The sequence below is a fragment of the Pagrus pagrus genome, assembly GCF_965226575.1.
Source record: "Pagrus pagrus genome assembly, chromosome: 7".
NCBI classification, from domain to species: domain Eukaryota; kingdom Metazoa; phylum Chordata; class Actinopteri; order Spariformes; family Sparidae; genus Pagrus; species Pagrus pagrus.
Genome location: NC_140191.1, coordinates 2452199 through 2467879, shown reverse-complemented (window position 1 = coordinate 2467879; position 15681 = coordinate 2452199). Strand labels below are relative to the sequence as shown.

The 15681-nt window shown below is 41.0% G+C and overlaps 2 protein-coding genes across 2 annotated transcripts; both read left to right on the top strand.

The window, feature by feature from the left end:
• The first annotated feature begins 4805 nt into the window (after nucleotides 1-4805).
• On the top strand, nucleotides 4806-7366 carry LOC311259723 (tripartite motif-containing protein 16-like). The gene has a single exon (XM_084357012.1). It carries the CDS (start codon nucleotides 4914-4916, stop codon nucleotides 6588-6590), a length of 1677 nt encoding a protein of 558 aa, XP_084213138.1. The 5' UTR covers nucleotides 4806-4913; the 3' UTR covers nucleotides 6591-7366.
• A 4194-nt stretch (nucleotides 7367-11560) lies between these two features.
• LOC311259813 (C-type lectin domain family 12 member B-like) lies at nucleotides 11561-14333 on the top strand. Its single transcript, XM_084357146.1, has 6 exons — nucleotides 11561-11645; nucleotides 12270-12362; nucleotides 12602-12817; nucleotides 13024-13175; nucleotides 13347-13453; nucleotides 14044-14333. Exons 1-6 carry the CDS (start codon nucleotides 11567-11569, stop codon nucleotides 14177-14179), a joined length of 783 nt encoding a protein of 260 aa, XP_084213272.1. The 5' UTR covers nucleotides 11561-11566; the 3' UTR covers nucleotides 14180-14333.
• The last annotated feature ends 1348 nt before the right edge of the window (nucleotides 14334-15681 follow it).

Here is a 15681-nt window from a genome sequence, read left to right as displayed (position 1 = left end):
TTGTGTCATTTCACACTTTGTCTAAATTTGTTCAGAAAAAATGACTCACGGTCTTAAATTCAGACTATTGTCCAATTTTAAAATAGTTCCCGGTTCAACCCACAGAGGCAGATAATAATCAGACTTGTACATTGAGATTTTGACATTTATAAAACAAACATATTAAAATCTTTGTGGTTTTTCATGTGTCTTAAAATCATCTGATGATTGTCAGAATAAATAAATAGATCATTCCGACAATTCTGTTCAGTATAGATGAATAGACTGGCACAATCCCTAACAGTTCATTTTTCTACTCTTTGACCTTGCACAGGTCATCCAGAGGAGTGCGCTGTGGGCAAGTTAAAGTGTAGAGGAAACAAAACATCAACCACACCCAGCGTTACTGACTGTCACTGGTTCCAAGGTGTATACAAGCTCAGGTTAGCTCACAAGACAATCATGATGGTTGTTCACAAACTCCTGGTCAGTGTGTGGGATAATAAGGGGCACATGGCAGAACCATGAAACAACATCCGAGACTGATACCCAAAAAGACATTTCATTCTGTTGCCTAATGATTTGCTTTAATGAGTTTTACTGGCTTCATGACTGCCAGTTTCACTTTGGACTGACATAAAGTGAGATTTGATTGATTGGAATAGAGATATATAAAGTTTTTAACAGCTGTACAGGACAGTGCTGGGAAGTAGCATGGTCGTGTTTCTAATGAATACACCATGTGGTATCGGATCGGTGCATAGACTCACTGCTGCCAATTCCAGCCTTTCATGCAGTATCGGGGGCGTTTCTGGTCCTGTTATCGTTATCAGAATAACCCTAATGTGGAGCAAATAATCTGTCAAGGATATCAGGTCGAACACCTCGGAAAAGGTCTTAGTCAACAGGGTTTCTGTAAATACTAAATATATATTTGCCCCTCTTATAGCGTAAAATCTTTCATCTCTATAGCACAGTGTACCTGCTACTGTTAAATGAGCCCGCTGGGGTGTGAATCGGTCAAGGCTGCATGCAGAGAGTCGTGCGACATGCTCTTGATATGGCTTCCTGTTCTCTTCATGTGTCAGCTACTGTTAACCACCGGAGTGAGCCTTCCAGCAGAAAAGCACAAATGAAAAGAAGGTGTGAAAATACCACACAGAGAGAGAAACACAACAAGCAGTGAGTCGACAGGACCACTCAACACTTCTTCGAAAAGTAATTTTAGATTTTAGTTTAAGTGTAATTTTACATTGTAAACACAAAGTTCTGTTTATCTAGGGAGGCTGAAATAGGAAACAGTGCTCAGACATCCTTTTCACACAGTTCAAAAGCCCCTGCCTGAACAATGAACCACAGGTGTATGTGACGTGTGGTTTCCCTCTTTAACCTGACCGTGCACATTGCTGTAAACTGGGTTTTGAAATGATGCACGCTAACCGAGGCAGTTTCCTGTCCTGTGGTTTGGCCTGGCTTGTACAGCCCTCCACTGGTGTGATGAAAAACAATCGTATGTTGAAGTGGAATCAAATCTGCAACTGAACGCAGCTCCAGTCTCAGTTATTATGGCTTTTCAACAGCTGCAGTCGATGCTTGTGTGCTGAATTAAAGGATTTGTACAAAGAATAAAAAAGCAACAATCAATAAACAATCAAAAGTAATACAGCAGCTGATTCTAATAAAGTCAGGACTCCCACACTTTGTAGGGTTTATCAGAATTAAAAAAAATTATTCTGTGACTGAACCTGCCCGTGTTGTAAATCACCACATATAGTAGTTCAGGCTTATTGTCAGTGCTGTTACTCTACAGATGTGGCTTTGTTTTCTCTAGTTGGGGTCGTTTGGCCTCAGAAACCAGACTGAAACGGAAACTGAATGAGGGCTGACTGCTCAGTGTGCCAAAGACAAGTTGCAGCCTTGTTACTAATTCCATTTGCTGGCAGCTGCTTTAGAAACGTGCGCAGGGCTTTGTTCCTTTAAACAATTCAATTTGGACTCAGAGCCAACTCATTTTGGCCATCTTGTTTATTTTATTTTATTTTTGACAGAACAAAAGTTAATAAAAGTAAAATGCATGTGCAGGTGAGGTAAAAATAAAATTACAAATTCGACACCGAGGCACGTAAATATCTGTTGTTTTTTTCAAATCCTGACCAAGTGAGAAAAATTAATTTCTTTCACACTAAAATCAAAAATCCAATATTCACACTACAACAAACATTACAACCTAATACATAAACTGCAAAATGTCTGATGTTTGAAAAGCTTCTATTGTTTTGCAATCTGTGCATATATCGTCCTTTTTTCCTTCCAATAATATAAATGACATCAGTATGTCCAAATAGGAAATTCATGTTTTGATTTGCCAGTAGTCTGCAATGTTAGACATTACTAGACACAGTGTAACAGGAAGAAACTGGCCCTTTTTTAAATCTTTTAAATCCAGCATGCCTCTGTTGTCAGTATGAATGTCCTGTATTTCTTGACCAGTTGTTTCTTCCCTGTCAGTAAAGTTTTTAATATTTAGACAAAAACACAAAATGATTTTTTTTCAAAAGCAATGACACTGCCGGGCATTATTGTACACCAAAGTAACATGAGCCTGTAAGCATGGCAACATATTGTACATATTGTAAATCTTAATCTTCTGAGCAAAAGTCACTCAAGAAATTACAATAGATAATGAAACATAAAAAGACAAAGATATACCTGCAATAAACCTTTGTGAAACATCATCTTTGTTCAGTTTATTCAATTCAAAGGAAAAGGGGAACAACGTTGAGGTTTGTCTCAAGATGCTTCTTGTCTTTTGTGAACGAAGTCAACTCAGATGATCAACCTAAAAAAGAGCAGAGCAGAACAAAGCTTCAGTGAACATCAGAGTGAAACAGCCTCTGTCTTTTCCACATGATACTGTTCAGAAATAAAAAAGGCGGATGGCGGCCCACAACTGAGTCCGGTTCTGCTCGAGGTTTCTGTCTGTTCAAAGGCAGTTTTTTGTCGCCAAGTGCCTGCTCATGGGGGAAATGTTGGTTCTGTTTAAATAAATTAATTGAAGAGTCAAGAGGTCTAGACCTGCTCCAACTGGAAAGTGTCATGAGGGTTAGGGTTAACAGTTGGTGTGAACTGGCGCTATACAAATAAAAATTGATTGAAGAGAAGTTGGGACGTTTTGCAGCCACGTTAGTGGCAGCAAAGCCAGATTTTTTTGATGACACGTAAGCAGCTAAGCTCAAACATGATGTACATTCTCCAGGGGATTTGAACTGAGAATCTCATTTTAAAAACATATTTTGCCGGCTGGAGTTAATTCTGTGAAATATCTTGTTTTGTGTGGGTTGTACATTGGCGCTTTTTGTCATGAGGTTGATGTTTTTTTGCAAATTTGGTTCCAGGAGTCATGGAGAAATGCCCAGTTGGTATGTAAAGTGCTTTGTCCGATTGTGTTATTGACAATCCTGTTTGTATGCTGTAACGTTTCATTTGGTTTGAACAGATGATTTCAATCGCCGACGTTCTAGAAATTGTTTGCTCCCGATGCCGTACTTCTGGACCAGCTGGGGAAATGAAACCAGAGCATTTGTTATGGAAGATGTTTTGGACGTGTGTGATGCCTTTTTTGGACCATAAGTAGTTTGTTGTTGCTTAGAAAATCAGGGTTGTTCCGAATGGGAGTGAATATGTTTGGTGCCAGGCTGTCAGAGTTGCTGATATTGTTAATGTTTTGTAACAAGGATGGAGTTAAATGACTGGCTGAGAAATGGTAAATCTGGTTGGTGGTAATTTTCCTTATTGATTACATTACCTTACATTACATCGACGGTGATGATATGTCCCACTGCTGAGCCACCTTTATCACATTCAGCGTTGCATTGATACGGACCGCTGTCCTCTGGCCTCAGGTTGAGGATCTCTGTCACAACCTTTCTGTGTCTCATGTCCTGATCGTCTGTCTCGCTCACTGTTGTAAAGTACTTGCGCGGGTCAGTCAGCCCAGTCTCAGTACTTTGCTGATACCATGCAGCATGCAGAAGACCGCACTTATTTAAGTAATAATGTGCCTCACATGAGAGTTTGACCGACGAGCCTCTGGCAGCAGTGATGGTTCTCTGCTTGTAGAGGACTGCTACGACGTCAGGAGCTGAGGAAAGCACAAAGGAAATGAAGTGAAAGAAAAAACAACATGTTATTAGGAACTTTTCAACCTGTCTTAGTCTTTTAAGCTCGTTAATTTACTTCAAATGGCTTCAAGGATTTGTTCAGCATTTTGGGGAATACACTCATATATGACTGGTAAATCTACAGCCAGTTACATTGGGTTAATTTAAGAACTGAAATTAGGGGAAAACATCCAGTCTTGTTCAGTCCAAAGGTTACAAAATCTACCTATCAGCACGTCCAGAGGTTACTAATTAACAAGTTAAGTCTTGTTTGTTTAATCAAATAATTTCTGATGGACACATATGTTCTTGCAACACGGACCAGAGGTCAGTGAACACATCGTACATTTTGTATCCACACAACTACTGAATTATGAATCTGAACAGAATTAGAGGGAGAGTTAGATGAATATGGATCCATCATCAAAGCCTTGAAGAGCCAACTAGAAACTTGCATGGTTACAAGTGTGGAGCAGGCTTTAGCTGAGGCTTTGTTGTGAATGAGGAAGCAAAGTTCACATTCCCATTGCTGCTCCTCTTCCTGGAGTGAATCATAGCCCTCCCTTTTTTCTTGCTGCTCTCACACACAGCGAGCTCCACTCGGTCCATATATTTCCTTGTTCCCTCCCCTTCAGATCTACAGTTTGAATGAGGGTGTAACAACATGTGGAGAAGTGCAGGAGCTGACAGGCCCGATTCACTGCGGAGAAACATGTTGTTCAGATCAGAGCTAAGGAAGTGAAACTTAAACAGCTGTTGACACTGAGAGGTGAAATGGCACAGAGAGGAGTTCAGCTGGACCGAGAGACTTTCTCTTGTCCGATCTGTTTGGATCTACTGGAGGATCCGGTGACTACTCCCTGTGGACACAGCTACTGCATGAACTGTATTCAAAGTCGTTGGGATGAAGAGGATGAGAAGAAAACCTACAGCTGCCCTCAGTGTAGGCAGAGCTTCACACCGAGGCCTGTCCTGGTGAAAAGTGCCATGTTAGCAGTTTTAGCGGAGGAGCTGAAGAAGACTGGACTCCAAGCTGCTCCTGCAGATCTCTGCTATGCTGGAGCTGAAGATGTGGCCTGTGATGTCTGCACTGGGAGGAAACTGAAAGCCCTCAAGTCCTGCCTGGTGTGTCGGGTGTCTTATTGTGAGCTCCACCTTCAGCCTCACTTTGAATCCCCTGCCTTTGAAAAACACAAGTTGGTGGATCCCCTCAAAAATCTGCAGGAGAAATTTTGCTCTCATCACGATGAGGTGCTGAAGATTTTCTGCCGTACTGATCAGCAGTGTATCTGTATTTTGTGCTCCGTGGACGAACACAAAGGCCACGACACAGTGTCAGCTGCAGCAGGAAGTAAAGAGAGGAGGAGGGAGCTCGAGGTGAGTCGACAAAACATCCAGCAGAGAATCCAGGACAGAGAGGAAGATGTGAAGGTGCTTCAACAGGAGGTGGAGGCCATCAATGGCTCTGCTGATAAAGCAGCGGAGCACAGTGAGAAGATCTTCACCGAGCTGATCCGTCTCATGGAGAAAAGACGCTCTGATGTGAAGCAGCAGGTCAGATCCCAGCAGGAAACTGAAGTGAGTCGAGTCAAAGAGCTTCAGGAGAAGCTGGAGCAGGAGATCACTGAGCTGAAGAGGAAAGACACTGAGCTGAAGAAGCTCTCACACACAGATGACCAAATACATTTCCTACTTAATTACCCTTTGCTGCCACATCTCAGTAAATCTACGGAGTCACACAGTCAAAGTATCCACCATCTGCGATACTTTGAAGATGTTGCAGCAGCCGTGTCAGACGTCAGAGATAAACTACAGAATGTTCTCGATGAGGAACTGCTGAAGATCTCACTGAAAGTGAGTGAAGTAGATGTTTTACTGCCACAACCAGAGCCCGAGACCAGAGGGGAATTCTTACAATATTCACGTCAAATCACACTGGATCCAAACACAGCGCACACACAGCTGTTGTTAACTAAAGGCAACAGGAAAGCAACAGTAATGAGAGAAAAGCAATCATGTTCCAGTCAGTCAGACAGATTCACTGACTGGCTTCAGGTGCTCAGCAGACAGAGTCTGACTGGACGTTGCTACTGGGAGGTGGAGAGAAGCAGCGGAGGAGTTTCAGTAGCCGTCGCATACAAGGATATCAGCAGAACAGGGAATGAAAGTGGATTTGGAAACAATGACAAGTCTTGGGCGTTAGGATGTTTTGACATTACTTATTATTTCAGACATAACAATATCAGAACTTTACTCTCAGGTCCTCGGTCCTCCAGAGTTGGAGTGTACCTGGATCACAGAGCAGGAACTCTGTCCTTCTACAGCGTCTGTAAAACCTCTGACACCATGACTCTCCTCCACACAGTCCAGACCACATTCACTCAGCCTCTCTATGCTGGACTTTTGGTTTATTGGGCCGGAGACACGGCTGAGTTGTGTGAGCTAAAGTAGGACGCATATGTCTGCAAACCACGGATATGTTGAAACTTTATATTTCTTTGTGTCACAACTTCACGTTTCTTTAGGTTTAATTATCAATTTCATGTTTTGACAGTGTTGTGCTTACGGTCTGGGTTGGTTTAGGCACAAAAACCACTTGGTTAGGTTTTGGAAAACATCATATTTTGGCTTAAAATACCTGCTTCTGTCGCCACAAACATGGCTGAAAATGTTTTGAGGTCTCCTTAAAAATATCAAGGTGGTTTCACATTGAAAATTGATGAAACGCAGTCTCAAATTGCGTTCACTGGCGTGGCAGCCTGGTCGCCTATAGCTGCTCCACCGTCCCGTCCACCGCTGGATACAAAAGTCAGGTCATTAACATGTAATGTGAACGTGATTTGACACGTTTTCTATAAATGTCAATCTGCTGTATTTTGTATTCTTGTATTTTGCTGTAATATTTTGTGCTCACTCTTTGTTTTGTTCGTCACTTCTTGAATCAATTAAAAGCACAACAGGTCACTGTGAACATATGAATGAAGTGAATGTGAGTGTTTAGATAGACTGCTGACAAGCTTTTAACTTGAGATAAATCCTTCGATATGCGTTTATTCCACACTGATTTTTAATTTTCTTTTGGCAGACTGCACGGTGCAGCATATTGAGGAAAGGCAAACCAACAGACCTGACACTGAACTATTTCAGGACAAAATGACAAAAGTGCAACTGATATGATAAGAAAACATCTTTGAATAACTGTGCGTCAAGTTTGTTTGCAATTTGTTTATCACAAGTTTGATATTAAAGATCTAATTTAATAAACAAGCTCAGGGCAAGTTGTTGTTTTTTTTATCAGATGTCATTTATGCGCTTTGAATATCTACTGCAGCAAAGTCATGTTCACCTGTAGTTACTCTGGGCTGTAGAAACACATGATGACGCCATCTTGTAAAAAATATCATTACTATGGATTAATCAAGAAAATAAGACACTGAGTTTAGAGAAAGTATTGAAGAAAAATGTAAACACAGATACACCAAAGGCTCTTTTTGTAAGGTAACTTTAACTACTGCACATATTGAGACATTTTCAATCGTTCCAAAAACTTGTAAATCGCACAATGTTGATACTTTATACTCGTAGCTTTAAGCTTGGTTTCCCCCCAAACCATAGAAACTGTCAAACTGTATATGGTCGACTGTATAATTAGGACTTAACTGTGTGTAACTTGTGTTTTCTAATAATACCCCATGAAGTTTTTTCTTCTGGTAATGTCTAAGATGTCAAAGAGACGCGTGAAGCCCACAAATCAGAAATAGTTCCCTCACCTTTGTCCTCTTCAGACGACACACACAGAGTCACCAACAGCAGCACCAGAGGCTGAGAAAGAGAAAGCCGAGTCATTCTCCAACACACAGTTACACTAGAGATGAACGCGAGGACGACAGCACGAGGTCAAAATGGCCGAGACGAGCTGGAGGTGCTGATTTCATCTTCACTGGTGTGTGTTTGCAGATGTGTGGGTGGAGGATACGTTGTGCATCTCTGTGCTCAGTTGTACAGCAGTGTTTCCACTCACCCTCACTGACAAAGACTTTGCACTTTCCTTTGATCTTTCACAGATAACCTTCACACATGGTTGAGTTTGTGTTTGGTACTCAGATGCATCACACAGTAACAGTTTTATGTTGCCTCAAAGGCTGAAATGTGACTCACTGACCAGTTTGTTGTGAGTCAGAGGACAGCTAGGCAATTTTGTGTCTTCAATGTTCAATGAAAATAAAGTTTTTAAACATTTTTTGAACTACTTGGGCCCTGATTTTCCCTTTCACACTTCTATTATGTTGATATTTAGATTAATAGAGGTAGAAAAAGTCTGACAGTATCACATGTACATATATTTTTTTAATCTGTTTTGTGTGTTTTGAGAAGTTTTCTCATCGCTTCACCTTACTACATTTGAGATGTGCATAATTTTGTACCAGTTTTCCTATAATGGAGTCTTATTTGATAACTTTTTGGATCTTCACTTTAAGTTAAAGTTGTTGAGTTGTGCACAAAGCTTTGCTGCACAGTTTGAGTTTATAATTAAAGCTGCAAGCAGCGATGAACGGGCCCTCGCCCCCCCACGTACGTCGGGCCGTGGCGCCGTCGGAGGGCAGACGCAGAGGGCAAGTCTGTCCACTATGTGGCCCTAGAGCTCACCCATCAATTATATGTCATGTTGTAATGTATGATTTGGAGAAAACAGCCTGTGAATGTCATGTAAACTGGATGATGTTTGTCGTCACAGCACATAGCTGAGCGAAAGATAGCGCCTCAGTAAGCTTCTGTCAGAAATGCATGTATGTGTTATGTGTGAGAGAAAGTGTGTCTTTTGGTTTCACTTCTGTTTTGTTGTGCTTGCTTTTATTGTGTGAAGCTCTTTGTGCTACATTGTATTTGTATTAAATGTGCGATATAAATGACGTCTGATTGATTGATATCAGGCTGACCCACAACACAACGTAGCCACCTAGTGGACAGTTTGTGTCCAACACACACCACACATTGACATGGCTGTTACAGTGGCCAAGCATTGAAAGTTCAGACTGTCATGCCCACCAGGAATAACGTAGGCGAAAGCTTTTTACCACTTTTCATCATCAAGGTATGAGGATGAGTCTTAGTGACTGTGAAGTCTGTGGCGTTAAATCTGTAGGGCAAGTTAATTAAAGTACGAGCCATGGAAATGGGTGGAAATGACGGCAACATCTCAACTTTGAACCAAAATGGCAAACTTCCCCTTGGACTGAGGTTGTGGGTCCAAGAGGCTTTTTTGTGCGTTTGGTCACGATACTTATGCGTGCTGAAATTCGTTAGTGTATGTGCATGTAGGAGGCGGGGCTTCAAGTTTGACAAAATGGCCGCTGTGAACCAAAGTGGCCGAATTCCTGTTGGACTGAGGGTTTCGGTGCCGAGGGGTATTTTGTGCGTCTGGTCATGATACATATGTATATCGGAGGCAAAAGCTTTTGACAAGGTGTCATCATCAAGGTCTGAAGATGATATTTAGTGAGTGTGAAGTCTGTGGCGTTAAATCTGTAGGACTAGTGAAATAAAGTACGAGGCGTAGAAATGAAAAAAACTTAATGGGAAAAGCCATAAGGGGGCGTTAGGGGGCGCTACTGAGCTATCGTGCTGCACATGAGGGCAGTTGTAGTATCGAATTAACAAGAGGTGTATCTCATGCAGCCAGTGTAGTTACATGATCACACACTGATTTTGAGTCAATTGATCACTTGACCTGGAAGCTATTGAGCTAAAATGCTAATATTTGCTAAAAATGCTAATATTTACATATAAAAATTAATACAAATTATGAACAGATGTAAAACGTAAAAACAAGAGGTGTGTCTCATGCAGCCAGTGTAGTTACATGATCCCACACTGATTTTGAGTCAATTGATTGATATTGGCTGATTTGCTACAAATTTTTCACAAACCGTCATCGGGCCGAGCGCCACCTAGTGTCGGATTGGTAAGACCTTCGTCAGCCATCCTCAGAACGGCATTGGCAATGAGTGTACCAAGTTTCATGTCAATCCGACAAAGCGATGTGGAGATATAAATTACTTCAATTTAAAGAGCGCCACCTAGTGGTCATCCATACAGATTTTGCACAGAGCCTTCGGGGCTCATGGGGAAGTAGTATCCTGAGTTTCATGTCATTCGGACAAACCAATGTGGAGATATGCAACAGTTCCTGTTTTGAAGGAACTGTGCAGGAAGTTGTAATTTAATAAGTTGAGAATTCTTTGGAAGATCAAAATTGTTTTAATAAGTTTTTGTCAGGAGGGTCCACAGATGCTGTCTGCAAAGTTTCGTGGAAATTTGTGAAATTGCCTGGGAGGAGTTCGAAAAAGTAGGTTTGCGACATTTTGCAAGCTAGCGAAAAAAAAACGGTAGGCGGAAATGGGCGTGGCCTACATCAAGAGATTCAGCACAATTCACTGAAGGCAGGATATGAGGTTTTTGAATGTGCAACAAAGTATGTGGGAGTTATAAGCCAAAACGCACTTTCCTTGATTACAGCGCCACCTAGTGATGGAAATTCAGAACGACAACAGATTATAAAATTTTTCGGTGGTTTTGGGGTATGTTCAGGCAGTGAAAAATGCGATCATTTGGGACAAAATTTTACAATGAATATAATGTAATGTAATGTGATATGATGCGTTACGATATGATACATTCTCATGCATTACGATATGATATGATACGATACGATACAATTTGTTGCACATGATAACAGTAGTATCCCAATGAAGGGACTCTTTTATAATCGATACCAACAAAATCACTTTTACACTTCGACAATATCATACTACGTTTACATCTATATGAGTCAGAGGTGAAAGAGACGGTGGTTGTTGTGTGAAATCTGAATTTTTTTAATGAGATGTCAGAACATTTAGATAGAAAATAGATGAACAGTAAGTGGAAAGTGATTGTTCAGGTAGCGCTTGAGTCAAACAGTCTGTAAGTATGGTCTTTTCCTGTCCCTATCCAAGTGTTTTTTGTGCCTTAACCTAACCAGAACATAAGCACAGAGTTGTCACAACGCTAGTAAAATAGAAACCTGAATTTGCTATATTAAGAAACATAAAGTTTCAACATATCCGTGGTCATTTATTCCAGTTATTGAGTTACGTCAGTAGTCAACAAAATCCTTCCCGAGATAACTGAATCATCTTTCCACTGGAAGTTTCAGCAACTCTGCTTTTTTAAATATATACATATATATGTTGCAACAATAAAAGTCACTTCTCTCTTATTTGCGGTTTTGTGACACAACTGTGATTGTGAAATTGGTACCCATAGATGGGCAATTATGAATTGATTAGCACACACTCCCCCCACACCAGAAAAGCAGCTGGTGGCTACAAATACGGGACGTTTTGTAGGACAGCACATCTCCATCTCTAACAGGAGTTTTCAGAAGAATGGATTCTGGACACTACGTCAATTCACCAGCTGCTGAAGGCAGAAACAGTCCTGAGGAGAGAAAAAGTTCCAACTCAGGTCAGAGCGATGTATCGTTTTTTTTTTACCTCTGTCTGTTCCAACTTTCTGTTTACTTTTAGGTTTCCAAAATGAACATTTCCGGCAAAGAAGCCTGAGTGAAAAGAGAGAAGGAGTCAAACTAGTTAGAAGGAGAAGACGAGAGAAGTTATCGGGAAGTTTAAAAGTCTGCTTTTGTCTTTAGCCTGGAACGAGGGACAGATAATAGACCGATGCACAACGATCTTGAATTTGATCTTTCTGCAGACCTGGTCAGAAGCTTGGCAGCAGCATTTTGAGCCACTTGTAGGTGGTTTATGGAGGTCTTGCTAAGACAGGTGAAAAAGAGAGTTAGAGTTATTGAGACGAGAGTCAATAAAGACATGATCACGATCATCTCCAGCTGAGCCCTTGGGCCTGAGTTTAGCATCATTTCTTAGCCTTTATTCAAGACTCAAGGTTTTTTAGTTATCTGTGTTTTGGGTTCATTTGTTTAGAGTCCCTATCAGTGCACACACTGACAGAGATATGTCCTTTTAATGAGTCATATCTCTAACTTGTCACGTTTTGGTAACAGCACAGCCTCTCTATATAAGTAGCAGGTAACACAATCATCACAGGTATATTGTGTGTGTCGTTCCGTAGGCTCGTCACGTGTCCTCTGGGTGGCTGGGGTCGGCTTCGGCCTGCTGTGCATGATACACTCAGCTCTCAACATCTGTCTTCGGATCCAAGGATGTGAGTATCAGCCTGCGCGAGCCTCTGCACAGCCAATGAAAGTCATTCAAAAGCTCAGAGTACAGGGAATATTTGTAGTTTGTGTTTCCAGCTTAGTGACTTGATTAAATGTCAGTGCTGATGTGATGTGAATCCGTCGGCAGAAAGAGAAACACATTTTCTTCTTACTCCCTCACAGAAAAGTCTCAAAGTGTTCTGACCCAAAAAGTGGAACATCTTTCCGTCTTTTTTCTCCCTAGTTGAGTTTTGCAAAAAGTCTGAGCTCACCCCCTCTGCCAATGTCACCCTGATGTCAACTGCTGCCGTCAGCACCCTGCTGCTGGAGAAAGACCAACTGGCAAAGGGAAACAGAGAGTTACAGGCCAATAACAGTGACCTGATCAGAGATAATGAGATGTTAAAGGACCAACTGGACCAACAGAACCAGAATCAAGAGATGAGGCTTGCTGAATTTGGTGAGTTTTTATCTAACGATTGAGTCTGTTTTTAACGACACCTTTTGTAGATTTCTTGCCTCAAAGTGCAAAGATGTGCAGATATTTTCCCCAGTTTCTTTAAAGAAATTTGTCCTTTTCCTGTCACGTCGTTTCCTTCCACCTCATCCTCTCTTCTTTTTTTGTTGTTGCCATTTTTCTATTCGTCCCGTCCTGCTTCTGACCAGAACGAAACCCCCAATGTTGTCCCCTGGGATGGACGCCATACAAGTCCAGTTGTTACCAGCTGTCCACTGAGACAGAGAGCTGGACATATGCCAAAGAAGACTGTGAGGCAAAGGGAAGTCATCTGGTGTTTATAGATGATGAAATAGAAAAGGTATTTATGATCTTTATAATAATTTCACTGCATCCCAGTTAAGTAGGTTGTTTCTCAAGAAAGCTGCCACTTCATCAAGGATAAACAAAACCTTCTTCCATCTTATCTTGATGACTTCACTAACCACTTTTTAATAAAGCATAACATCACATCACAAATTCCTCCCAACAGGAAATTGTCCATACTTTGGGATCTTATATGGTGTGGCTCGGCTTGGCTAAACGAGACCGTGGAAGGAAGACGTGGACATGGCTGGACGGAGCCCGACTGAATGAAGCGTAAGGAACCATGATGTTTCCAAACCCATTTCTGTGCAAACTGGTTAGGCCGACATGGAGAAAAAAATGCTTTGAGATGCTCTCGACTGGACTATTACAAATACACAAAACAAACACTGTATAGAGTAAGTCCAACCCAATCGCCAGGTTGAATTTTCTATTCCTCTGCTGTCACAACGTTGTGCTTATGCTTTGCTCAGGTTTAGGCACGAAAACCACTTGGTAATGGTTCGGAAAACATCACGGTTTGGCTTAAAATACCTGTTTTGGTCACAACAAAAAGGGTTGGAGATGGTCTGACTTCCTGTGAAAAATAGCCGGTTCTTTTCGCCACATAAACATCTGGAAATGTCCCCTCCACCTTTGGACGTATCTGTGGTTTGCAGAAATGTATGCTAACATTACATCCTGTCAACTTCGCTGAGCGAACAGCTCTGGAGGTCCTGGTGTTGAGCAAGTAGAGCAGGCGTGACTGGGGGTCTGTTTGTGAGGAGGTCCAGTATCCAGTTTCAAAGTGTGGTGAAGATGCACATTTTTACTTTTCATGCACTATTGATGATACTGATGATGTGAAATGTTGTGTGCTGCAGGACTCAGCTGCGTGAAGTTGGTCGACGTTCTTCTGACTGTGCCTATTCGGGAAAATTCCAGCCGGGCTACGTGTACTGGGTCGCTACTGACTGTACAGACAAACACCGCTGGGTGTGTGAGAAGGAACTGAAGTGATACACCTGAACCTGAATAACACTCACATAACAACCATTAGGTCACATGTCAAATCCCCTCTCCCCTAAAGTCTCTCCCACACACTAAGACACACAAATATACATGATAGTGGACACGTGATCTGTATTCTTTGTTGACAGTAATGTGTATATGCCTCTGCTGGTTATAATTCATGATTTGTTTGATTTTATAGGTCTAAAGGTAAATCATTGTGATTCCTGAGACAAAAACCTATTCTGTGATGTTGTGTGCTTTGAATCTGTTAACAGAGTTCTTGATCATCTTTTAAAATAAATTATTTTTAAAATTGTCTGTTGGTGAAAAAATAGCCCAAAATGATTAAATTCATGCCCACGTAAAGAATAAAATCGCAGTGAGCCTGGACTGGAGAACCATGATAAAATACTGGACAAATCTGGAAAGTCTTCAACTAGTCTAAAATCAGTCACACTCTATTTATATCTTTATCATTTTATTATGTCTTTTAATGACTTTTACTATTGTTTGTTTTGCGCCTACACACCACAGCAAATTGCTCATATGTGTAAACTTACTTGGCAATAAGAGCGATTCTGATTCTGAAAATAGGAAGAGAAACTGACAAAACATGATGATTAAAACTCAATATGGCAACAGAGATTTTAAAATAAGACGAGGAAGCATGGTAGAAGTCAAATAGAAATATACATCCTTAAAGCAGAAGTATAAAATTGGGACCTTTAAATACTTTTAACGCAGGATGTGAAATCATACAGGAAGTAAAATAGCGTGACAGTTCGGTACTGAGTTGTAGAGTGTGTGTACTTAATTTTATCTGATGTATTTTTGTCGTGAGGAAGAGGGAGGAAGCTCTTCCTTTGTTAAAACCAAGTGTAGCCATGATGTCACCCTCTGTGAGTACATGCAGTCAGTGATGGACAACATCTTTTGAGCCATGTCTTCACTGATGATGAATGCAAACAGCGCCCCTCTGTGGAGACTCAGCAGCATGTTCAAAGTGCTTATCAGGTATTTCAGGGTGGGAATCTTCACTGTAGCTGCCAAGGTAAAAGGCTATGTATATTCATTTTTGGGCTAATTTATCCTTTAAGTATCAAAAGTACAAGTAAAAGTCATATCTATATGTATGCGTATACTGTATAGGCTGAGTCTCGCCAATAATCTGATCCAACGTTCAGCATTTTTCAGATGATTTGAATCAGTGTTATTGTTCTTTTTTTAATCTGAAGGTTGATGATATAAATACATTTAGAAATATGCTACTTTGGCTCTGATGCAGTGCACAATCTGCAAAGTAACTAGAAACTAAAGTGATCACAATAAATGTAATGGATTAAAAAGTACAATATCTGCCTCCAAGATGTGGCCTAGTGGAAGTGCCAAGTAACAGAAAATGGAAACACTGAAGTAAAGTAAAATTAAAATTGTACTTCAGTACAGTACTCGAGCAGATGTACTTAGTTAGACGCCATCACTGTAGTCTGAACAGCCATTGAGTTTTT